The sequence below is a fragment of the Heptranchias perlo genome, chromosome 5 (assembly GCF_035084215.1).
Source record: "Heptranchias perlo isolate sHepPer1 chromosome 5, sHepPer1.hap1, whole genome shotgun sequence".
In the NCBI taxonomy this organism is placed as follows: domain Eukaryota; kingdom Metazoa; phylum Chordata; class Chondrichthyes; order Hexanchiformes; family Hexanchidae; genus Heptranchias; species Heptranchias perlo.
Window position 1 is genome coordinate 19,258,545 of NC_090329.1, and position 24,915 is coordinate 19,283,459.

At 42.9% G+C, this 24,915-nt stretch overlaps 1 protein-coding gene across 3 annotated transcripts in view; it reads left to right on the forward strand.

Moving 5' to 3' along the window:
• khdrbs2 (KH domain containing, RNA binding, signal transduction associated 2) overlaps positions 1–24,915 on the forward strand; it is a 501,831-nt gene that overhangs the window by 97,245 nt on the left and 379,671 nt on the right. For all 3 annotated transcript variants that reach the window (XR_010962867.1, XM_067984050.1, XM_067984051.1), the window contains exon 2: positions 19,483–19,604. Coding sequence is in view for 2 of the 3 variants with exons in the window: in XM_067984050.1 (XP_067840151.1) it covers positions 19,483–19,604 (122 nt within the window). In the remaining variant the exon portion in view is untranslated. The remainder of the gene's footprint in view (positions 1–19,482; positions 19,605–24,915) is intronic.

Genomic DNA, 24,915 nt, shown 5'->3' on the forward strand with positions numbered 1-24,915 from the left:
AGGCCAGAATTGGAGAATCTCAGAGGATCTCTGGACATCAACTGGATAGTGAGACTAAAATGAGGCTTAAAAGCAAAAATCGGTGTCAGGAACAAAATCCGAATAATTAATTTACATATATTTCCTCAAAAATCTGTTTAAAGTGCCCACAGTTTAGTGTTGGAAAATGAAGGGGGAGCGTCTTCAGTATATCGCACCGGAGAGCAGGGATAGAATTTACTTCTGACCATTTTATAGAATCATTCAGGAAGAGGCTGTTCGGCCCGTCATGCCTGTGCCGGCTCTTTGAAAGAGCTATCCAATTAGTCCCACTCCCCTGCTCTTTCCCCATCGACCTGCGAATTTTTCCTTCACAGGCATATATCCAATTCCAGTTTTACCTGATCTTTACTATTGGGCTGCCCCCTTGAGGTACTGTCATAATGTTTCCGTTGGCTTTTGATTCCGACCTTTTAATAAACCACATTGGGGTAGAGTTTCCGCTAGATTGCGCTGGTTTCATCAGCGCATCCTGGCCGAACCAGCGCAAAGGATCGAGGAATTTCGACGTACGCTGGGCGTAAATTGCATCCAGTGTAATTCGAGTTTCTGCTATCATTTGCGTTGGTTCAAAAATCAATGCCCTGAAGCCGGCCCAGCCCACACAACTGGCCGCCCACACAACTGGCCACCCCCCCCCCCCCCCCCCAGTTAAAATAACGAGGATGGTGAGTTTCTGCCGATTGCAGCCGTTCAGGGAGGGTCTTCAAATTAAGCTCTTTTTTTAAGGCGCACAGACACTAGTAGGCAGGTTTTAAATGTTTTTACATATCAAAAAATATTGAATTTAATAAGAAACTGACTAGTGTACTCCATTAAATGGTTCAGTATAGTTTTTTTTAAGTAATTTTCAGTGATTTGAAATCAGGTTACTCACAGGTGGAGGACTGGACACCCTTATTGAAAAAGCTTTTTTTTTGTGATTAAACCCATTTTCAGCTGTATTAATAAAACTGCACCAGGTTATCACTCTTAACTACATTTCTTAAGCACATCGATGAATATTTTTTATTGCAAAAAGAAAAAAAAAACAAACCATTCCACTCTATTAAGCTGTCCGATTACACTGGCTCATTGAAGATTTTACGTTTGTGATTTGCAAATACATTTTAGCGGAAACTTCAACTGCAACCTAACCAGCGCAATTTATGCTCAATTACCGATTGCACCCTAAGCGGAAACTGTGCCCATTATTCTTATTTTAACATCCCCTTTTACTTCTTAAATCTTTATCGTGCTCACTTGAGGTTACTGTTTGCTTCATCACAAAGAGCGTTTTAGTTGATCTTAAACCAAGGGAATTTAAAGACTCGCTTTGCTAACTGAGAACTTAGATCCATGAATATTGGATTATTTGAGATGACAGCGGACTCTGGCTCCTTTTTCAAAAAAAATGATTACTTTGCAAATCCCTTGAAAGGATTGTAGTTATGTAAAACTTAAATCTGTATGCTTAACACAATATCAAAACGTGGTGTACTTAAACTCCCAGTTTTATCAATCATGACCTAATTTTGTTTGTTTATTAGCATCACTTCTGTTTTTGGATTATCCAACAGTGAATAAAGATATATTTGTTCATTCTTGTTTTTGCATCAGTTTTGCTCTCGTCAAGTTAATGCTGGGGAATGGAATGCTTTTTTTCTCATTTATGTGCCTAGTATCCAAGAGAGAAAGAACTTGCATTTATATCGTGCCTTTCACAACCTCAGGACGTCCCAAAGCGCTTCACAGCCAATGAAGTACTTTTGAAGTGTAATCACTGTTGTAATGTAGGAGACGTGTCAGACAATTTGCTCACAGCAAGGTCCCACAAACAGCAATGAGATATTGACCAGATAATCTGTTTTTTAGTGATGTTGGTTGAGGGATAAATATTGGTCCAGGACACTGGGGAGAACTCCCTGCTGTTCTTTGAAATAGTGCCGAGGGGTCTCTCACGTCCAACTAAGAGGGCAGACGGGGGTCTCTGTTTAACTTCTAATTCGAAAAACAGCACCTCCGACAGTGCAGCACTCCCTCAGTACTGCACTGGAGTGTCAGCCTAGATTATGTGCTCAAGTCCCTGGAGTGGGGCTTGAACTCACAATCTTCTGACTTCTACCCACTGAGCCACAGCATCGAACACTCCCAGATCAGGCATAGCACAGATTTGATGGGATAGATAGAGAGAAATTATTTGCAATGATGTGGGAAGCAAGAACAAGACGACATACTCTTCACACAAATGGTGGTGGAAATTTAGAATTCTTTCCCCCAGTTTTCGACTCCCCCACAAGTGGAAGCATCTTCTCTACTTCTACCCTATTGAACCCCTTCGTAATTTTAAAGACCTCTATCAGGTCACCCCTAGGCCTTCTCTTTTCTAGAGAAAAGAGCCTCAGCCTGTTCAGTCTTTCCTGATAGTTATAACCTCTCAGTTTTGGTATCATCCTTGTATATCTTTTTTGCACCTTCTCCCGTGCGTCTATATCCTTTTTGTAATACGGAAACCAGAACTCTGTGCAGTAGACTTACACTTAGAAACCTACAGAGTTGCAGATGCAAACACATGACTTAAAAGCAATTCATCGTCACCAAAGATTTCAATGTTCTCTGAATTATTTGTAGGCTTTCTTCAGTCAATTATGAGTTTAGCTAGAAGGTGATTAACGGACATAACTACGTGCACTGACATCAGTTCTTGGAAATTCTACTTGTGCTAGTAAGTTTTTAATGCTTTACGTGTTCAAATCACTGGTCACGTAATCTAAAGTAAAGCCATCAATCTTTCTTCAGTACAACTGGCATTGTGTTTCTGCTTATTTTTTAACAGCTAGTCCTTTTTGTTTGACATTTAACGTAGCATTAAATAGCACATACGGATATTTACTTAGATTGCGTGGTTTAATTGAGGCAAAATGGAAAGCACAGTGGATATTAAAGTGCTCCCCGAGTAAGCATTTATTTATTTGAAGGACATTCCTGCTTCCTGCATGCATCTGTAACAATATCTGCTTTAAATTACATCACTTCTCAATACCCAAAGCACAGGGTTATTTTCTAATTTCTTTCCTGCACCATGAAACTTCAACTTTGCATAGTATGAGTGTCAATCCTATCTTTATTTTCCCAGTATTTTTCATCTCGAGAGAGCAGACTCGCAGTTGATGGTACAGTCCAAATTTTGTAATGCTGTGACAGTCTCTATGTTGTGCCCCGCTGAAGAAATTCTAACCTTTTGTTCCATACTGAAACTTACTCTGAAAATATCCCAAATTTATTCAGTTTTATGTAAATATTGGACCATTTGTAGAAAAACATATCAAGGATACAGAGAATGCAGAAGTGAGAGGCCAATGGTTGCTGGCATATTGCCCAAATTGTCCCTTCTGCACAGTACAGCAATACTAAGAAGGAAAGGGGTGTGCAGCACACTGAGATATTGGGCTTCTCTTTATACGGGGAGGGTGGGGGGTGAGAAATTCGACTTGCCCCCAAAACAGGGGGAAGTGATTGTTCATTTAATTACCCATTGGATGATGCATGACCTGTCGTATCCCATCGCCAGTATTTTCTATAACTAATAAATGAAAGCGTTAAAAAGAAAATGAAAAGAAAGTCACACACAATTTTTTTTATTGTCCCTATGATTTTTCTCCTGGGTGTCGCTCGTGGCAGAGTCCTGGAGATTATCCTTTAATTCCTGGAGACTCCAGGACAATCCTGGAGGGTTGGCAACTCTTTAGGCAAATGATGTTCCGTGTCCCTAAATACAATTTGGGTTTCAGGCCCTGTCAAATCAGATAAGATTACGCATGTACCTATTCTAGTAATCAGTTTCAATCTTTTATTTATGACAAGCTTCAAATATACCAGCAAAGCAGCAACATTTCATTAGCGCTAAGAGGTCATCGCACTGCATTCTACTCACCATGAAACAACCTTACCTAACCGTGATCACAATTGATAACATCACCTCTTGCCCTGAGAGACTGGCCAACTTTGGCTTCTTTGGTGGAGGATTCACGGTAGCCCAGCTCCTAGATACGTATCTGCTACGTTCATACCCTTTCTTACCACTGTTATGTGACTATCGGCATGTCTCACCTTTGTTTCGCGGGCTTTTATGTGAACTTTATTACATTATGTAGAAACAAACCATTGGCAGTACTACACCAGCAAACTTCACCAGATGACACAGAACTTGGATAGTAACAGACTTCAGGAGAACGTCGACAGACTGGTAAAATAGGCAGACACGTGGCAGATGAAATTTATCGCAGAGAGGTGTGAAGTGATACATTTTGGTAGGAAGAATGAGGAGAGGCAATGTAAACTAAATGGTCCAATTTTAAAGGAGGTGCAGGAACAGAGAAACCTGGGGCTGTGTGCGCACAAGTCGGCAGGACAAGTTGAGAAGGCTGTTTAAAAAGCGTATGGGATTGTTGGCTTTATAAATAGAGGCATAGAGTACAAAAGCAAAGACGCTATGGTAAACCTTTATAAATCGCTGGTTAGGCCTGAGCTGGAGTATTGTGTCCAATTCAGGGCACCGCATTTTAGGAAGGATGTCAAGGCCTTGGAGAGAGTACAGAGAAGATTTACTAGAATGGTACCAGGGATGAAGAGTGCAGGAACAGAGTGACCTGGGGTTCACATACACAACTCTTTGAAGGTGGCAGGACAAGTTGGTAAATCTGTTCAAAAGCATATGGGATCCAACGCAGTGAGTTGTTATGATCTGAAATACACTGTCTGAAAGGGTGGTGGAAGCAGATTCAAAAGGGAATTGGATAAGTTCTTGAACGGGAAACACTTGCAGGGCTACGGGGATAGAGCAGGGGAGCGGGGCTAATTGGATAGCTCTTTCAAAGAGCCGGCACAGGAATGATGGACCAAATGGCCTCCTTCTGTGCTGTATGATTCAATCTGCAAGAAATGTAAAGTTCAACATCATCATTTTTATAATGAAGTGAAATGGAACAATGTTTACTATGTGCTGCGGTTATTAAAATACAGTTCCTTTCCGCAAATTTCTCAACACTGCCACTTGCGATGCATTTTTGAAGTGGATGAAACGTCACTCTGGTATTTCAGCACAGGTTGAAGATGAATCCTGCTCAAACTTTGAAGAATACGTTTATCTTTTTTCATCGCTTTAATGCTTCTGATATACGTTCACTTGAATACCTCACTGAGCTGAACCCAGCAAGCAAGGATCTTTCAATTCATCAATTCTGGCAGCAAAGCATTAGCCGTGGTCTGAATTTTCAGATAGTATGTTTTTTTTCCACCTTGGCCTTGCCAATGTCAAAAGGTAATTCTCCCCAGATGAAACTAATTACAGGTTGGCAAGAATGGCTAAGAAACAATTGAAAGAGTACACTGCATGTTCAATTTATGAACAATGACTCATTTCAGATGAGTTGCAGATAGCTCTACTGTTTTTTTTACCAATAAAACCCGATAAGGAAACTCAGCGACCCTGCACTCCCACTGTGCAACCAAATTCAGAAGGAGTGTGGGTCGGAGGCATAGCATAGATTCCTCTTTCCCTGGGATGTGGCTTGCTTTTCCATCTGGTGGCCAAGATTCATTCAGATCCCTCTACAGTGCAGTTGATAACTTTGTACTTGAGAGCTCCACGTTCTTAAATTTGGTTTTCCCAACAACAGCAACGTGCATTTACATAGCACCTTTAGAAACGTAGAAACATAGAAAACAGGAGCAGTAGTAGGCCATTCGGCCCTTTGAGCCTGCTCCGCCATTCAATATGATCATAGCTGATCCTCTATCTCAATATCATATTCCCGCTCTCTCCCCATACCCCCTTGATGCCTTTTGTGTCTAGAAATCTACCTAGCTCCTGCAACGTAGTAAAATGTCCCAAGGCGCTTCGCAGGAGTGTTATCAAACAAATTTTTACACCGAGCCACAAAACGAGATATTAGAACAAAAGCAAAATACTGCAGATGCTGGAACTCTGAAATAAAAACAGAAAATGCTGGAGAAGCTCAACAACTCGTGCAAATTCTGTGGAGAAAGAAACAGAGTTAACTTTTCAGGTCGAGCATTTTCTGCTGTTTTTAAGAAGATATTAGGACAGGTGACCAAAAGCTTGGTCAAAGAGATATGTTTTAAGGAGCATCTTAAAGGAGGAGAGAGAGGTGGAGAGGCAGAGAGATTTAGGGAGAGAATTCCAGAACTTAGGGCCCAAATAGCTGAAGGCACTGCTGCCAATGGTGGAGCGATGGGAATCGGGGATGCACAAGAGGCCATCAAACACTTTCTTCAAATTGAAATGGATGCCATCTCTTGCCCATTTTTTGTTTAAATATTTTCAGTAACTTTAAGACTCTGGAATAAAACTTTGTTCTCTTCGGAGTTCCCATGTCTGATATGTGCCGGCGGTAAAGATGTTTCTCCTGAATTCTCTATTGGATTTATTAGTGACGATCTTATATTTGTGGCTCCTAGTTTTGATCTTCCCCACAAGTGGAAACATCTTCTCTACATCTACCCTATCGAACCCTTTCATAATTTTAAAGACCTCTATCAGGTCACCCCTCAGCCTTCTCTTTTCTAGAGAAAAGAGCCCCAGCCTATTCAGCCTTTCCTGATAGGTATAACCTCTCAGTTCTGGTATCATCCTTGTGAATCTTTTTTGCACCTTCTCCAGTCCCTCTATCCTTTTTATAACATGGAGACCAGAATTGTATGTAGTACCCTTAGTGTGGTCTAACCAAGGTTTGCTACAAAATCGCCATGATACAGTATTAAGTGTGGTAACCCATTCATCTAACCAGCAAAACTTGTCCAGTAAACCTTGGGCAAGTTAAAATGTCCAACCGTCTAGCACTAGAGCTACCGAGGTGCTTGGAAATTAATTATTTAAAATACCATGGCACCCACTAGTGGCACAAATTACAGTGAATAATTATGTTCCAGATCAAAGACTTAATTATTATGTATACGTTTTATTGTTGACTTGGGAAGTCGTGATGCTGATTTCCATTTTTGTTCCTCCGTTTACTCAAGTGAATAGTTGTCTTTCTTTGTTAAAAATGGAACACCTCTGACTCCAAGGGGACAGCTTTCAAGAAAATTATACATTGCTTTCTAGTTATCAGTATTACTTTGCTCAACACTGCAATTTATTCTCTTAATAACGTGTCAATAATTACAGTATAATTACACCCACTTTCATTATCAAATTAGTATGCACTCAGAGTGGAATAAAGTAGTAATCAGTTACTGCTTTGCCTGCTGATCAAATAGCAATTAACTTTTTTTGATTAAATTTACTACAATTTTTACCCATCAACTTATGCTTTTAACCAATTAAATGTAATGAATATTTATGTAATAGTCAGCCGCATACAGTACAAAGCTTCTTCCTAAGCAAAACATTCTCCTTCATTGAAGCCATTCTTAGCTCCACTTGTGATCACTAATGGCAAACTGTAAAGGTTATAGTGTCACAGCCAGCAAAGTAGATCTATTCAAAAATCAATCCCTCCTACATATGACACACACCATTGCACAAAATCAGCTGAGCACATATGTGTCATCTGTCATTATTAGTGAGATTAGGGTCTTACCAGTGAAATAGAAACAGAATTGAAAGCCTGGGAGCCTTACGAAGACAGGTGGCATAGACTAGGCTTATATTCCCTCGTGTATAGAAGAATAAAGGGTGATCCAATTGAGGCGTTTAAGATGATTAAAGGATTTGATAGGATAGATGGAGAGAAACTATTTCCTCTGGTGGGGGGAGTCCAGAACAAGGGGTCATAATCTTAAAATTAGAGCCAGGCCGTTCAGGGGTGATGTCAGGAAGGACTTCTTCGCACAAAGGGGAGTGGAAATCTGGAACTCTCTCCCTCCAAAAAGCTGCTGAGGCTGGGGGTCAATTAAAAATTTCAACACTGAGATTGATAGATTTTTGTTGAGCAAGGAAATTAAGGGTTCCGGAATCAAGGCGGGTAAATGGAGTTAAGTTACAGATCAGCCGTGATCTAATTGAATGGCAGAACAGACTCGAGGAGCTGAATGACCTATTCCTGTTCCTATGTTCCTGCATCATAGAATCAAAGTATCTTACAGCATAGAAGGAGGCCATTCGGCCCGCCATGCCTGTGCCGGCTCTTTGAAAGAGCTGTCCAATTTAGTCCCATACCCCAGCTTTTTCCTCATAACCCTGCAAATTAGTCCTCTTCAAGTACATGACCAATTGCCTTTTGAAAGTTCCTATGGAATCTGCTTCTGCCACTCCTTCAGGTAGTGCGTTCCAGATCTTAACAACCCTCTGTGTGAAAAAAAATTCTCCTCATTTCCTGTCTAGTTCTTTTGCCAATTATTTTAAATCTGTGACCTTTGGTTACCTACTCACTTGCCAGAGGAAACAGTTTCTCCCTACTTGCTCTATCAAAACCCCTCATAATTTTGAATACCTCTATTAGGTCTCCCCTGAACCTTCGCTGCTCTAAGGAGAACAATCCCAGCTTCTCCAATCTCTCCACATAACTGAAGTCCCTCATCCTTGGTACAATCCTGGTAAACCTCCACTGTACCCTCTCCAAAGCCTTGACACCCTTCCTAAATTGTGCTGCCCAGAATTGGACACAATATTCCAGCTGAGGCCTAACCAGTGATTTGTAAAGGTTTAGCATAACTTCCTTGTTTTTGTATTCAGTGCCCCAATTTACAAAGCTAAATATCCCATACGCTTTCTTAACCGCCTTATCAACTTCCCCTGCCACCTTCAAAGATTTGTGAATATGCACCCCCAGGTCCCTCTGCTCTTGAACCCCCCCTCAAAATAGTACCATTTAGATTATACTGTCTCTCCATGTTGTTCCTCCCAAAGTGCATCACTTCACACTTATCCACATTAAATTGCATCTGCCATGTGTCTGCCCGTTTCACCAGTCTGTCTATGTCCTCCTGAAGTCTGCTACTATCCTCCTCACTATTTACTATGTTGCCAAGTTTTGTATCATCCTCAAACTTTGAAATTGTACTCCCTATACCCAAGTCCAGGTCATTTATATACAACAAGAAAAACAATGGTCCCTGGGGACCCCACTGCATACTTTTCTCCAGTCAGAAAAACATCCGTTCACCACTACTCTCTGCTTTCTGTCCCTTAGCTAATTATGTACCCAAGTTACCACCGTCCCTTTAATCCCAGGTGCTTCTATTTTCCAAATAAGTCTGTTATGTGGTACTTTATGAAATGCCTTTTGAAAGTCCATATATACAACATCTACTGCACTACCTTCATCAACCCCTTGACACTTCATCAAAGAACTCAATCAGGTTAGTCAGATACTATTTACCTTTAACGAATCTGTGCTGGCTGTCCCTTATTAACCCATACTTCTCCAAGTGAGAATTAATGTTGTCCTTGACAATGGTCTCTAGTAGTTTCCCAACACTGTCATTAGCCTGACTGGCCTGTAGTTACCAGGTTTATCCCTCCTCTATTTTGAATAGGGGTGTAACACTTGCAATCCTCCAGTCTTCTGGCACCACTCCCATATCCAAGGAGGATTGAAAGATTGTGGTCAGAGTTTCTGCTATCTCCGCCCTTGCTTCCCTCAGCAACCTTGGATGAATCCCATCTGGACCCGGGTGACTTGTTGACTCTGAGCGATGCCAACCTATTTAGAACCTTCTTTCTATCTATTTTTATCCTATCCAATATCTCTACTCCCTCCTCCTCTACTGTGACATTAACTTCATCCTCGCCTTTTGTGAAGACAGATGCAAAGTACCCATTCAGTACCTCAGTCATGCCCTCTGCCTCCACAAGAAGATTTCCTTCTTTGTCCCACATCGGCCCAACCATTCCATTAACTATCCTTTTACTTTTTATATGTTTATAAAATATTTTTTAGCTCCCTTTTCTGTTACCTGCTAATCTTTTCTCATACACTCTCTTTGCTCTTGTATCCTTTTTCAATTTCCCCCTGCACTCTCTGTATTCTGCCTGGTTTTCTACTGTATTCTGTACCTGACGTTTGTCATAAACCTCCTTTTTCTGTTTTATTTTAAGCTCTTTTTCCTTTGTTATCCGGGGAGCTCTGAATTTGGATGCCCCATCTTTCCTCCTTATGGGAATATGCTTGGTTTGTACCCAAACTATCCCCACCTTGAAGGCCTGCCATTGCTCATTTACTGTTTTCTTGGCCTATCTTTGTTTACAGTCCACCTGCACTAGATCCCTTCTCAAATCACTGAGATTGGCTCTTTTCCAGTTGGGTATTTTCGCTGTTGATTTTTCTTTGTCCCTTTCCGTAACAACTTTAAACTTAACTAGATCACTATTACCCAGATGTTCTTCCACTGAAACACACTCCACTTGCCCTACTTCATTCCCTAAAACTAGATTCAGCACCGCTTCCTTCCTCGTTGGGCTAGAAACACATTGATTAAGAAAGTTCTCCTGTACACATTTTAGGAATTCCTTACCCTCAATGCCCTTTACACTGTTTTTTTCCCCAGTCTATATTAGGGTAATTGAAGTCCCCTGCTATTGCTGCTCTACGATTTTTAAATTTCTCTGAAATTTGCCTACAGATTTGTTCCTCTATTTGGGGGTCTATAGTAAACACCCAGCAATGTAATGTATTTTCTGATCCTTAAATCTAACCAAATAGATTCAGTCTTTTAACCCTCTACTATATCGTCCTTCTGCAGAACTGTAATATTATCCTTGATCAATATTGCAACCTCCCCCCGCCCCCCCTTTCTTTTTTCCTTCCCTCCTGAATATATTGTAGCCAGAGATATTTTGTTCCCATTCCTGTCCATGTTTAAGCCAGGTCTCTGTTACAGCCATTATATCATAAACCCCATGTGGCAACTTGTGCCTGCAGCTCATCAACCTTATTTGTAACACTCCTCACATGAACACACATGCATTCCAACACCATGCTAGTTGGGTTTGCTTTTATCCCTCCATCTAATTCCTGCTCTTTTTATACTATTCTTTATTCTGTTCCTGTTTGTTCCTCCTAGTTTTCTGTACTCCTTGTTTCTCCTTGAGTGGAATGGGCCTATATTCTCTGGAATTTGGAAGAATGAGAGGTGATCTCATTGAAATATATAAAATTCTTAGAGGGCTTGTCAGGGTAGATGTGGAGAGGCTGTTTCCTCTGGCTGGAGAGTCTAGAACTAGGGGCCTAGTCTCAGGATAAGGGGTGGGCGATTTAGGACTGAAATTAGGAGGAATTTCTTCACTCAGGTGGTGGTGAATCTTTGGAATTCTCTACCCCAGATGTGGATGCTCAGTCGTTGAGTATGTTCAAGACTAAGATTGATAGATTTTTGGACTCTAAGGGAATCAAGGGATACGGGGATCGGGTGGGAAAGTGGAGTTGAGGTCGAAGATCAGCCATGATCTTATTGAATGGCGGAGCAGGCTCAAGGGGCCCTATGGCTTACTCCTGCTCCTATGTTCATCTGTTCTCCTCTCTGCTGCTACGTCCTGGTTCCCCTCCCCCTGCCAAATTAGTTTAAACACTCCCCCATAGAACTAGTTAACCTCCCCGGTAGGACGTTGGCCCCAGCCCTGTTCAGGTGCAACGCTTCCGGCTTGTACAGGTCGCTCCGGCCCCAGAACTCGTCCCAATGCTCCAGGAATCTGAAACCCTCCCTCCTTCACCACTTCTCCAGCCATGCGTTCACCTCCACTATCTTCCTGTTTCTGTACTCACTAGCACGTGGCACTGGGAGTAATGCAGAGGTTGCCACCTTTGAGATCCTGTTCTTTGATCTTTTTCCTAGCTCCTGAAACTCTACCTGTGGGACCTCAATTCTTTTCCTACCTATGTCATTGGTTCCAACATGGACCACAACTTCTGTCACCAGGGAGGCAACTCACCATTCGGGACTCATGTCTGCAGTTGCAGAAGTGCCTTTCTATCCCCCGACTATCGAATCCCCTATAACAAATGCATTTCTACACTTTCTAGTGCCCCCCTGTGCAGCAGAGTCTCCCACGTGCCATGGATTTGCTCCTGACTGCATTCCCCCAAGGTGTCATCACCCTCACTGGTATACAACGCTGAATACCAGTTTGTGAGTGCCACACTCCCAGGGGGTTCCTGCACTGCCTGCCTGTTCCTCCTAGTCTGCCTGGTGGTCACCCACTCCCTCTCCTCCTGAGCTCTCTATAGCTGCGGGGTGACCACTTCCTGAAACGTGCTGTCTACAAAGTGTTCTGGAGTTCCCACGTGGCACTGGATGTGCAGGCAACAGGCCTCAGCTGTCCTGCCATGTTAGGTGACAATTATTTAAAACTGTTTGTTCAGCTTTAAGGCTATTTAACTGTTTAGTTAACACTAAAACACAAACTGTAACCGCTAAAAAAAAAACACTAACCAATAAACGAAATACTTATCTGTAACTTACCCCCGCCATTCCTCCTTGTTTTGTGACGTCACTTTTTGATTTTCCTGTACGTTTCAGACTCGCCGCTACGCTATCTGCTGCTCCTTATACTGTTGGCCATGGGGGGAGATTCCCGTGCTTTTTCTGGGCTCACTGGATTTTTCGAATTTATTTTTCCAATTAAGGAAAAAAAGTACTGTGAAATTTTGCACTGATTAAATGGCGCAGTCAGTACTGCCCCCTCTCAGAAAGTGTGCCCCGGAGCTCCTTTTTCAACACCAGATAAAAACGGGGCACATGCTTGGTTTCATCCAATGTCAATACTGACCAATACCAAAGGGGGGGAACTGGAGTTTGGAGCAGAAGAGTGGACAGATTTTCCAAATGGTAGGATCGTTCCCACCAATGTGTTTCAGGTGTACAGGGTCGGAAAATCAGATCGGGATCCTGGTATGGGAGATAGGGGTTGTCGATTCATGGGGCACTGACACCAGTCCTGGGGAAAAAAGGAGCTGATCTGTTGGGACGGGCTCCACTTAAACTGGGCTGGGACCAGTGTCCTGGCGAATCAAATAACTAGGGCGGTAGGTAGGGCTTCAAACTAAAAAGGTTGGGGGGGTGGGGGGGGTGGCAGTGGGAGAGGGTTCAGGTAAGGGTAAATTTATAAATCTGAAGAGAAAAGTCAAAGCCATCGAACATTGTAGCAACTTGGATAAAGATAAACAGACTATGTCAGGAAGGGACAGAGAGTTCAACGGTAATAGTGCATCAATGAATAAGGTCAAATCAGGGAAAAATACTAAAAAGTTAAAATTAAAGGCGCTTTATCTGAATGCATGAAGCATTCGTAACAAAATAGAAGCATTTCTTAACTTCACTCCTGCACGTCCTGGCTCTGAATGTTAGGCTATGTCCCTGCGTCCTAGTATTCAAGTGTAGGCGACCTCCAAAAACAGTTGTAAATGTCTGGGCAGCCAGAAGCAATAATCCAGCCACTAACCTGTAAATCCTGCATGGTCCCTTTAAATAGCACTGGTAGGGGGTCCTCCAGGCGCTCTAAGACATGTTCAGATGGTTGGGGTTAAGATTTAGCGTTAGACAACATTTTGGGACTTATCACTTTAAATCAGCATTGCATGCTGTTTGAAGCCATTTTCTCTCTACTTTACATGATTCCAGCGTTTGTTATCTGCACCTGCGCTAATTCCTATACCAAGATGGCGTCCGGCACATGTCATGCTGGAAACGTGCGTGCGCATCCATGATGCCATCTTGGATGTCAGAGAGGCCGTGTAGCACCGAAACAACAGATGATACACGGCCCAATATAGCATCCAAAGAGTCTACAAAGGGATATAGACAGGTTAAGTGATTGGGCAAGAAGGTGGCAGATGGAGTATAATGTGGGGAAATGTGAGGTTATTCACTTTTGGCAGGAAGAATAGAAAAACAGAATATTCTTTAAGTGGCGAGAAACTATTAAATGTTGCTGTTCAGAGTGACTTGTGTGTCCTTGTACACGAAGCACAGAAAGTTAACATGCAGGTACAGCAAGCAATTAGGAAGGCAAATGTTATGTTGGCCTTTATTGCAAGGAGGTTTGAATACAAGAGTAAGGAAGTCTTGCAGCAAATGTATAGGGCTTTGGCGAGCCCACACCTGGAGTACTGTGTACAGTTTTCGCCTCCTTACCTAAGGAAGGATATATTTGCCTTAGAAGGGAGTGCAACGAAGGTTCACTAGATTGATTCCTGGGATGAGAGGGTTGTTCTGTGAGGAGAGGTTGAGTAGAATGGGCCTATATGTTCTGGAGTTTAGAAGAATGAGAGTTGATCTCATTGAAACATATAAGATTCTGAGGGTACTTGACAGGGTAGATGCTGAGAGGTTGTTTCCCCTGGCTGGAGAGTTTAGAACTTGGGGGCATAGTCTCAGGATAAAGGGTCGGCCGTTTAGGACTGAAATGAGGAGGAATTTCTTCACTCAGAGGATTGTGAATGTTTGGAATTCTTTACCCCAGAGGGCTGTGGATGCTCTGTCGTTGAGTATATTCAAGGCTGAGATCGATAGATTTTTAGACCCTAGGAGAATCAAGGGATATGGGGATCGGGCAGGAAAGTGGAGTTGAGGTCGAAGATCAGCCATGATCTTATTGAATGGCAGAGCAGGCTCGAGGGGCCGTATGGCCTACTCCTGCTCCTATTTCTTACGTTCTTACGGGATCCATTCTGCAGATTGCTGCTCAAATCTCACTGTGTGAGAGCTTTATTTATGCAGTGATTTTCATGGTTCTGTGATGCAAATGCAAGAGGACATTAATAAACTCACAGAATGGGTGTGTAATTGGCAAATGAATTTACGTATAGATAAGCGTGAGGTGGTGCAATTTGGTAGGAAGAATAAGGAGGTCACATACTCCTTGGATAATTAGAGTCTAAATGGGGTAGAGGAGCAAAGGGATCTAGGGGTACAGATACACAAATCACTAAAAGTAGTGTTGCAGGTTAATAAGGCTATATAAAAAAAACAAACACTGGGGTTCATTTCTAGAGGGATAGAATTGAAAAGCAGAGAAGTTATATTAGACTTGTAGAGACCCTTGGTTTGACCTCACTTGGAGCACTATGCACAGTTCTGGTCTCCATGTTGTAAAGGGTATATAGAGGCACTGGAGAAGGTGCAAAAAAGATTCACAAGGATGATACCAGGATTGAGAGGACATAGTTATCAGGAAAGACTGAACAGGCTGGGGCTCTTTTCTCTAGAAAAGAGAAGGCTGAGGGGTGACCTAATTGTCTTTAAAATTATAAAAGGGCTTGATAGGGAAGACATAAGAGCAGAAGAAATAGGAGCAGGAGTAGGCCATTCGGCCCCTCGAGCCTGCTTCGCCATTCAATCAGATCATGGCTGATCTTCGACCTCAACTCCACTTTCCCGCCCGATTCCCATATCCCTTGATTCTCCCGGAGCCCAAAAATCTGTCTATCTCAGCCTTGAATGTATTCAGCAACTCAGCATCCACAGCCCTCTGGGGTAGAGAATTCCAAAGATTCACAAACCCCTGAGTGAAGAAATTCCTCCTCACCTCAGTCTTAAATGGCTGACCCCTTATCCTGCGACACACAGCAGACCAGCTACGAGATACCGCCAAACAGACGAGGCAACGGAACTACGTTGAAAACCAAGAGCAGGAAGCTTGAGAAACTCGGCATCACCACCAGCATCGACCAAGCTTCCCCTGGTACCACGGTTGCAACCACAGGGAAGTCTATCGTCAATTTGTCTGACCACACCCTCGACCGCAACATCGTCATCAAACCAGCGGACAAAGGAGGAGCCATAGTCATACAGAACAGAACGGACTATTGCAAAGAAGCATACCGACAACTGGACAACCAGGAACACTACAGACGGTTACCCGCAGATCCGACCAAAGAACACACCCACCAGCTCAACAAACTGATCAAGACCTTCGATCCAGACCTTCAAAGCATCCTACGCGCTCTCATCCCACGTACTCCCCACGTGGGAGACTTCTACTGCCTCCCAAAGATACACAAAGCCAACACACCCGGACGTCCTATCTTATCAGGCAACGGAACCCTGTGTGAGAACCTCTCTGCATACATCGAGGGCATCCTGAAACCCATCGTACAGGGAACCCCCAGCTTCTGTCGCGACACTACAGACTTCCCACAAAAACTCAGTACCCACGGACCAATTGAACCAGGAACACTTCTCACCACGATGGATGTCTCGGCACTCGACACCAGTATCCCCCACGATGACGGCATCGCTGCGACAGCATCAATACTCAACACCAACAACAGCCAATCTCCAGACGCCATCCTACAATTCATCCGCTTCATCCTGGATCACAATGTCTTCACCTTCGATAACCAGTTCTTTACCCAAACACACGGAACAGCCATGGGGAACAAATTCACACCCCAATACGCCAACACTTTCATGCACAAGTTCGAGCAGGACTTCTTCACTGCACAGGACCTCCAACCAACACTATACACCAGATACATCGACGACATTTTCTTTCCATGGACCCACGGCGAGGAATCACTGAAGAGACTACACGATAACATCAACAAGTTCCATCCCACCATCAAGCTCACCATGGACTACTCCTCAGAATCAGTTTCTTTCTTGGACGAATCTCCATCAAAGACGGGCACCTCACTCTACCGCAAGCCCACGGACAACCTCACGATGCTCCACTTTTCCAGCTTCCACCCAAACCACGTCAAAGAGGCCATCCCCTATGGACAGGCCCTGCGAATACACAGGGTCTGCACAGACGAGGAGGAACGTGATGGACACCTACAGACGCTGAAAGACGCCCTAGTAAGAACGGGATATGACGCTCGACTCATCGATCGACAGTTCCGACGGGCCACAGCGAAAAATCGCATAGACCTCCTCAGAAGACAAACACGGGACGCAACCAACAGAGTACCCTTCGTCATCCAGTACTTCCCCGGAGCGGAGAAACTATGCCATGTTCTCCGCAGCCTTCAACATGTCATCAATGACAACGAGCACCTCGCTATGGCCATCCCCACACCTCCACTACTCGCCTTTAAACAGCCACCCAACCTCAAACAGACCATTGTTCGCAGCAAATTACCCAGCTTTCAGGAGAACAGCGTCCACGACACCACACAACCCTGCCACGGTAACCTCTGCAAGACATGCCAGATGATCGACACAGATACCACCATCACACGAGAGGACACCACCCACCAGGTGCATGGTTCATACTCCTGTGACTCGGCCAACGTTGTCTACCTCATACGTTGCAGGAAAGGATGCCCCAGAGCATGGTACATTGGCGAGACCATGCAGACGCTGCGACAACGGATGAACGGACACCGTGCAACAATCGCCAGACAGGAGGGTTCCCTCCCAGTCGGGGAACACTTCAGCAGTCAAGGACATTCAGCCGCCGATCTTCGGGTAAGCGTACTCCAAGGCAGCCTTCGAGACACACGACAACGCAAAATCGTCGAGCAGAAATTGATAGCCAAGTTCCGCACCCATGAGGACGGCCTCAACCGGGATCTTGGGTTCATGTCACGCTACACGTAACCCCACCAGCGAACAAATGTTATCTGTTTTTAATATAACGGGTCATTTGCTGTCTTTTCTATGTTTCTGCCTCTTTTTTTTTGGTGGTTTGTATATTCGGTGGACTTGTAGATAACACCTCTCTGTCTGCACACTGTGATTGCCTTGGCAACGGGCAGTTGGAAAGACTATCTGTAATCACCAGGTATTGTTCTGTGATTTATAAATGCGAAGGGTTCGAGGATTTCATTTCCACAACATTCACCTGAGGAAGGAGGAAGCCTCCGAAAGCTTGTGAATTTCAAATAAAATTGTTGGACTATAACTTGGTGTTGTAAAATTTAATTTCAGTCCTAAACGGCCGACCCTTTATCCTGAGACTATGCCCCCAAGTTCTAAACTCTTCAGCCAGGGGAAACAACCTCTCAGCATCTACCCTGTCAAGCCCCCTCAGAATCTTGTATGTTTCAATGAGAACCTCTCATCCTTCTAAACTCCAGAGAGTATAGGCCGATTCTACTCAATCTTTCCTCATAGGAAGATGTAGAGAAGATGTTCCCACTGTGAGGGTGTCCAAAACTAGTGGCGATAAAAATAAGATAGTCACTAATAAATCCAATCGGGAATTCAGGAGAAACGTCTTTACCCAAAGAGTGGTAAGAATGTGGAACTTGCTACCACAAAGAGTAGTTGAGACGAATAGCATAGATGCATTTAAGGGGAAGCTGGATAAGCACATGAGGGAGAAAGGAATAGAAAGATACGTTGATAGGGTGAGATGAAGAGGGGTGCGAGGAGGCTCGTGTGGAGCATAAACACCGGCATAGACCAATTGGGCAGATTGTCCTATTTCTGTGCCATAGAATCTATGTAACTACGTAAATAATTTGTGATAGGATTTCCCGATCTTTTCATCGGGATTTGCTCTCTGCATTAACCTTACCCATGTTAAATAGCCGATGAAGAACATTCTGTGCTTGCAGGAAGTGAGTTCTTCAAGCTGTATTTTGGAGATATTGGCCCTGAGATCTCGTGGTGGCTTTCCAGGTCTCCTGTCAGAACTCCAGCCCCTTTTGTTCTAGATTCCCCCACCAGAGGAAATAGTTTCTCTATATTTACCCTAGCAAGTCCTTTTAACATTTTGTACACCTCGATCAGATCACCCCTTAATCATTTACACTCAAGGGAATATAAGCCAAGTTTATGCAACCTGTCCTAATAATTTAAACCTCTGAACTCCTGTATCAGGAGGCCCAAACTAGGCCAGGAGATTACCATGAATATTAAATTATTGCCAACCCTGTGGGTATCAGATTTCCAGAAGGGTCAGTAATCAGAGGACACAGATTTACGGTAATTGGCAAAAGAACCAGAGGCGAGAGGAGGAGAATTTTTTTTTTATGCAGCGAGTTGTTATGATCTGGAATGTGCTGCTGAAAGGGTGGTAGGAGCAGATTCAATAGTAACTTTCAAAAGGGAATTGGATAAATACTTATAGGGGAAAAATTTGCAGGGCTATGGAGGAAAGAGCAGGGGAGTGGAACTAATTGGATATCTCTTTCAAGGAGCCGGCACTGACATGATGGGCCGAATGACCTCCTTCTGTGCTGTATCATTCTATGATTCTATCGTTGGCCAGATGCTGGATGTGCAAGTGCAAAGCTCACTGCCACAGCAATGGAAAATCCACCCGCCAGAGTTTGCAACAAAGTAAAAAGTTAGGTATTATATTTATTGTGAGCACTGTGCTGTGACATCTTGATGGAAAATCAACACAACTCCCCCTCACCCCTCAATCCGTATTACTGTAAAAATTTATAGGAGAAATAAATAAAAAATGCATTTGTGAAATTATGTACAGCAAGAGAAAATGGAATTGGTTTGGGCTTTGAATGAAGCACCAAGTTGTTTATCGACGCGGCGTTTTAATTACCTCGCAAATTGCTTCATTAAATTTTATATATTTTGATCTCTTTACAGAAATTGAACAATTCCAGGACAGCGACACAAAAAAGGAAGAGAAGCAATACCTTGATGTGATCAGCAACAAAAACATTAAATTAGCAGAAAGGGTGCTGATTCCGGTTAAACAGTATCCAAAGGTACAAGAAGCGTGATTAGTCTGTTTACATGTTAGATACATAGCCTGTGATGTAATCCAATGATACGCGCTTGATTGTTTTCTTGGCATTACATAGAATTTACAGCACAGAAACAGGCCATTCAGCCCAACTGGTCTATGCCGGTGTTTATGCTCCACACGAGCCTCCTCCCATCCCTCTTCATCTAACCCTATCAGCATATCCGTCTGATCCTTTCTCCCTCATGTGCTTATCTAGCTTCCCCTTAAATGCATCTATGTTATTCACCTCAACTACTCCATGTACTAGCGAGTTCCACATTCTAACCACTCTCTGGGTGAAGAAGTTTCTCCATAGTTGAAAGTAATTGATAATTAAGTGTTTCATTAATGTATATGTAGTATGATTTCTTAGCCTCTATCTGCAGGTATTGAATGCTAATTTGGCTAGTCATTATTTGACATAACTTAATTATAGGTGTTGGTAGTTTTTCTTGCTCCCCGGTGGCTTATACTGTTTGCTATTTGTTATCTCTTTCCACTTTGTCGTGTGTCCTGTTTCAACCATCCTTCACTTTAATTCCTTTCTCTCTCTTGATTTCTTTCCTCCGCTGGTTTAGTTGGCCACTCATTGTGATCGGTCAGTCCCCATCAACATCCACTCCGGCATTCCCTGTCTGCATTAGTTATCACCCATCACCCCTGTGCTCCCTGACCTACATTTGCTCCCAGTCCGGCAACGCCTCGATTTTAAAATTCTCATCCTTGTGTTCAAATCCTTCCACAGTCTTGCCCCTCCCTATCTCTGTAACCTTCTCAAGCCTTATAACCCTCTGCGATCTCTGCGCTCCTCCAATCCTGGCCCCTTGCGCATCCCCGATTTTCATTGCCTCACGAGCCTCCTCCCATCCCTCTTCATCTCACCCTATCAGTATATCCTTCTGATCCTTTCTCCCTCATGTGCTTATCTAGCTTCCCCTTAAATGCATCTATGCTATTCGCCTCAAGTACTCCATGTACTAGCGAGTTCCACATTCTAACCACTCTCTGGGTGAAGAAGGTTCTCCATAGTTGAAAATAATTGATAATTAAGTGGCAGCCATGCCTTCAACTGCCTAGGCCCTAAGCTCTGGAATTCCCTCCCTAAATCTCTCCACCTCTCTACCTCTCCTCCTTTAAGACGCTCCTTAAAACTATATCTTTAACCAAGCTTTAAGTCATTTGTCTGAATATCTCCTTTTGTGGCTCGGGGTCAAAATTTGTTTGATAACGCTCCTGTGAAGCGCCTTGGGACATTTTACTACGTTAAAGGTCCTGTATAAATGCAAGCTGTTGTTGTTTGTAAATACATTTATGAATTCATTAAAATGAATGCTCTGAGAAAGACATTATAGCCATTCATAATTGCTGAGAAAAATGTCAAACCCAGTCATGAATACTTTGAAGTTTTGCTTCATTTAAAGTCAAGTCTAAGTTTTTGGCAATTGCATATCTTGTTGCTGAATATTCTGAACAACAGCTAAAAACACCTCAGTTAAGAACATAAAAACACAAGAAATAGGAGCAGGAGTAGGCCACGTGGCCCCTCGAGCCTGCTCCACCATTCAATCCGATCATGTCTGATCTTCAACCTCAACTCCACTTTCCTGCCCGATCCCCATATCCCTTGATTCCCCTGGAGTCCAGAAATATATCGATCTCGGCCTTGAATATATTCAACGACTGAGCATCCACAGCCCTCTGGGATATAGAATTCCAAAGATTCACAACCCTCTGAGTGAAGAAATTCCTCCTCATCTCAGTCTTAAATGGCTGACCCCTTATCCTGCGACTATGCCCCCTAGTTCTAAACTCTCCAGCTAGGGGAAACAACCTCTCAGCATCTACCCTGTCAAGCCCCTCATAATTTTATATGTTTCAATTAGATCACCTCTCATTCTTCTAAACTCCAGAGAGTATAGGCCCATTCTACCCAATCTCTCCTCATAGGACAACCCTCTCAGCCCAGGAATTAACCTAGTGAACCTTCGCTACACTGCCTCCTAAGGCAAGTATATCCTTCCTTAGATAAACACAGTACTCCAGGTGAGGTTTCACCAAAGCCCTGTACAATTAGAAACAATTTTACAACACCAAGTTATAGTCCAACGATTTTTATTTGAAATCTACAAGCTTTCGGAGGTTTCCTCCTTCCTCAGGTAAATGTTCAGGAGCTCCTTGAAGCCTCCGCATTTATACATCACAGAACAATACATGGTGTTTACAGACTGCCCCTGCAACTGCCCGTTGCCAAGGCACTCACCATGTTCAGACAGAGAGGTGTCACCTACAGAACCCCCGAATACACATTCAACAAAAAAACAAACAGGAAAAAAAACAGAGAGAGAGAGATCTCTGTTTTTTTTTCCTGTTTGTTTTTTTGTTGAATGTGTATTTGGGGGTTCTGTAGGTGACACCTCTCTGTCTGAACACGGTGATTGCCTTGGCAACGGGCAGTTGCAGGGGCAGTCTGTAAACACCATGTATTGTTCTGTGATGTATAAATGCGGAGGCTTCAAGGAGCTCCTGAACATTTACCTGAGGAAGGAGGAAACCTCCGAAAGCTTGTAGATTTCAAATAAAAATCATTGGACTATAACTTGGTGTTGTAAAATTGTTTACAATTGTCAACCCCAGTCCATCACCGGCATCTCCACATCATGGCTGTACAATTATAGTAAGACTTCCTTACTTTTGTACTCCAACCCCCTTGCAATAAAGGCCAACATGCCATTTGCCTTCCTAATTGCTTGCTGTACCTGCATACTAACTTTTTGTGTTTCTTGTACATGGACATCCAAGCCTCCCTGAACACCAACATTTAAAAGTTTCTCACCATTTAAAAAATATTCTCATTATCTATTCTTCCTACCAAAGTGAATAACCTCACATTTCCCCACATTATACTCCATTTGCCACCTTCTTGCCCACTCACTTAACCTGTCTGTATCCGTTTGCAGACTCTTTTGAGTCCTCCTCACAGCTTACTTTCCCACCTAGCTTTGTATCGTCAGCAAATTTGGATACATTACACTTGGCCCCTTCATCCATGTCATTAATATAGATTGTAACTAGCTGAGGCCCAAGCACCGATCCTTGCGGCACCCCACCAGGTACAGCCTGTCAACCTGAAAATGACCCGTTTATTCCTAGTCTCTGTTTTCTGTCCATTAACCAATCCTCTATCCATGCTAATATGGTACCCCCAACCCCACGATCCCTTATCTTGTGTGACGACTTTTTGTTCGGCACCTTATCGAATGTCCTTTGAAAATCCAAATATACTACTACCACTGGTTTATCCACCCTGTGAGTTACATCCTCAAAAAACTCTAATAGGTTTGTCAAACACGATTTCCCTTTCATAAAACTATGTTGACTCTGCCTAATCATATTATGATTTTCCAAGTGCCCTATTACCACTTCCTTAATAATGGATTCCAGCATTTTCCCGACAACTGATATCAGGATAACTGGCCTGTAGTTCCCTCCTTTCTTGAATAGCGGAAGCATATTTGCTACCTTCCAATCTGCTGGGATTGTCTTTCTTTGATGCACAAGCACCAGCAGTACTTAGCCTGCACTGAATGTCATCTCAAAGAATATGCCTTGAGCATCCGGAGCATTGACGCTGGATTCTCACTAGAGAATGGCACCACTTGATCCTTCTACTCCAGTCACTGAACACTTCAATATCTCACTGTTATTGTTTGCTTCTATATATAGCTCAGAAACAAGTTCAATTAACGCAAACAGTTCAGCATAGATTGGGTTGCAGACGAAATGACAGCCAATTGAGCTTTCACACAAGGATTAGACAAAGCAAGTTGCTCACTTTCTCGCATGGGCCAAAATAAGACGCCACGACTCAATCAGTCTTATCCAGCTCATGCTCTGCAACTACATACAGCTTCAGCTTAAGGGTGCCTTAACACTTTTTGATGCCTGGACACAGACATGAACCCTCCTCAGGTTCGGTTTGGCATCATTGCTAGTGCCATTTCAACTGCAAGTTCTGAATCATCCTTTCCACCCTGCCTGAACTTTGCTAGTTCCCCCTAAAGAGAAAGCTGACCATTTTGGACAACTTTTTTCTCTAACACAAATCTTCAAGATCGTCTGGCAATGAAGCTCATACCAACTGATGGACTGTGATTAAAAAAATTGAATATTTTGTCCATGGTTTTTTTTTAACTTGAATCTTTTAATTTAAAAAAAATCTACTCAAAATGGAAGTTATCCATTCATTAAAAAGCCAACTCGTTGACATCTACAGTTGCATTTTGAAGGGACAAACATTCCTTATTATGGTAACATTTTAATTGCAATGTTGTTAAGTGTCAATGCCCCACTAAAATACTTCCTGATTACTATTTGAATGATTCGTATCCGCTCTTCGCTCATCACCTTATTGGGATGTATTGGTAAATTTGCACTGGGAATCTAATCTGGACAGAATGTTGAGATAGCTTCTAGGTCAAAGAGGAATCGAGCATAAATGTTACAATTTTGGTTAATTTGGTTTTGACTAGTGTTCAGACAAAGACGTAAAACATGACTCAGCAGGTTTGTCTGTGTAGATCTTGTAAAGACTGTGTCCCGTTGGTTCACTAAGGAATTAGACTATTATTTCTCTGAAAAGCATTTATTTTATCCCAGGTTCTCCAAGTAGATTCTCAAAGAACCTTTTCTGACTGGTTATTTGAATTGATTCCAGTGTTTCACTGTTACTGTTTGCTTCTATATATAACTCTATCTAATAAACTTGTTTGATAGTTTATTCTGCTAGAGAAGTGTTTGGCGAGACTGATATTAACCATCTTCTGAAGTGATACGAGACGTAGAAGAGGGCCTACATGTTATCCGCCATCAATAAAAGGATTGATTGTTCACTTGGGCCTACAATCCTAGATTACCTCATGCATAAAGTCTTGTCTTGGGTCATAGGGAGCAAGAAATACCTTTTGGTTGCTGATTTTATTTGCATTGGATACGAGAGAAGTATCTGGCTTAACCTCAAATTGTAAGAATGACATTGAGTTCTATGCTACCAAGGTCAGTCAGATCTTCCTCTCTCACTACACTCTCCAATAACACTTACATAGGAACGTCAGGAACAGGAGTAGGCCATTCCGCCATTCAATTAGATCGTGGCGGATCTGTACCTTAACTCCATCTACCGCCTGAATTCCGTAACCCTTAATACCTTTGCCTAACAAAAATCTAGCAATCTCACAGTTTTGAAATGATCAATTGACCCCCAGCCTCAACAGCTTTTTGGGGGGACAGAGTTC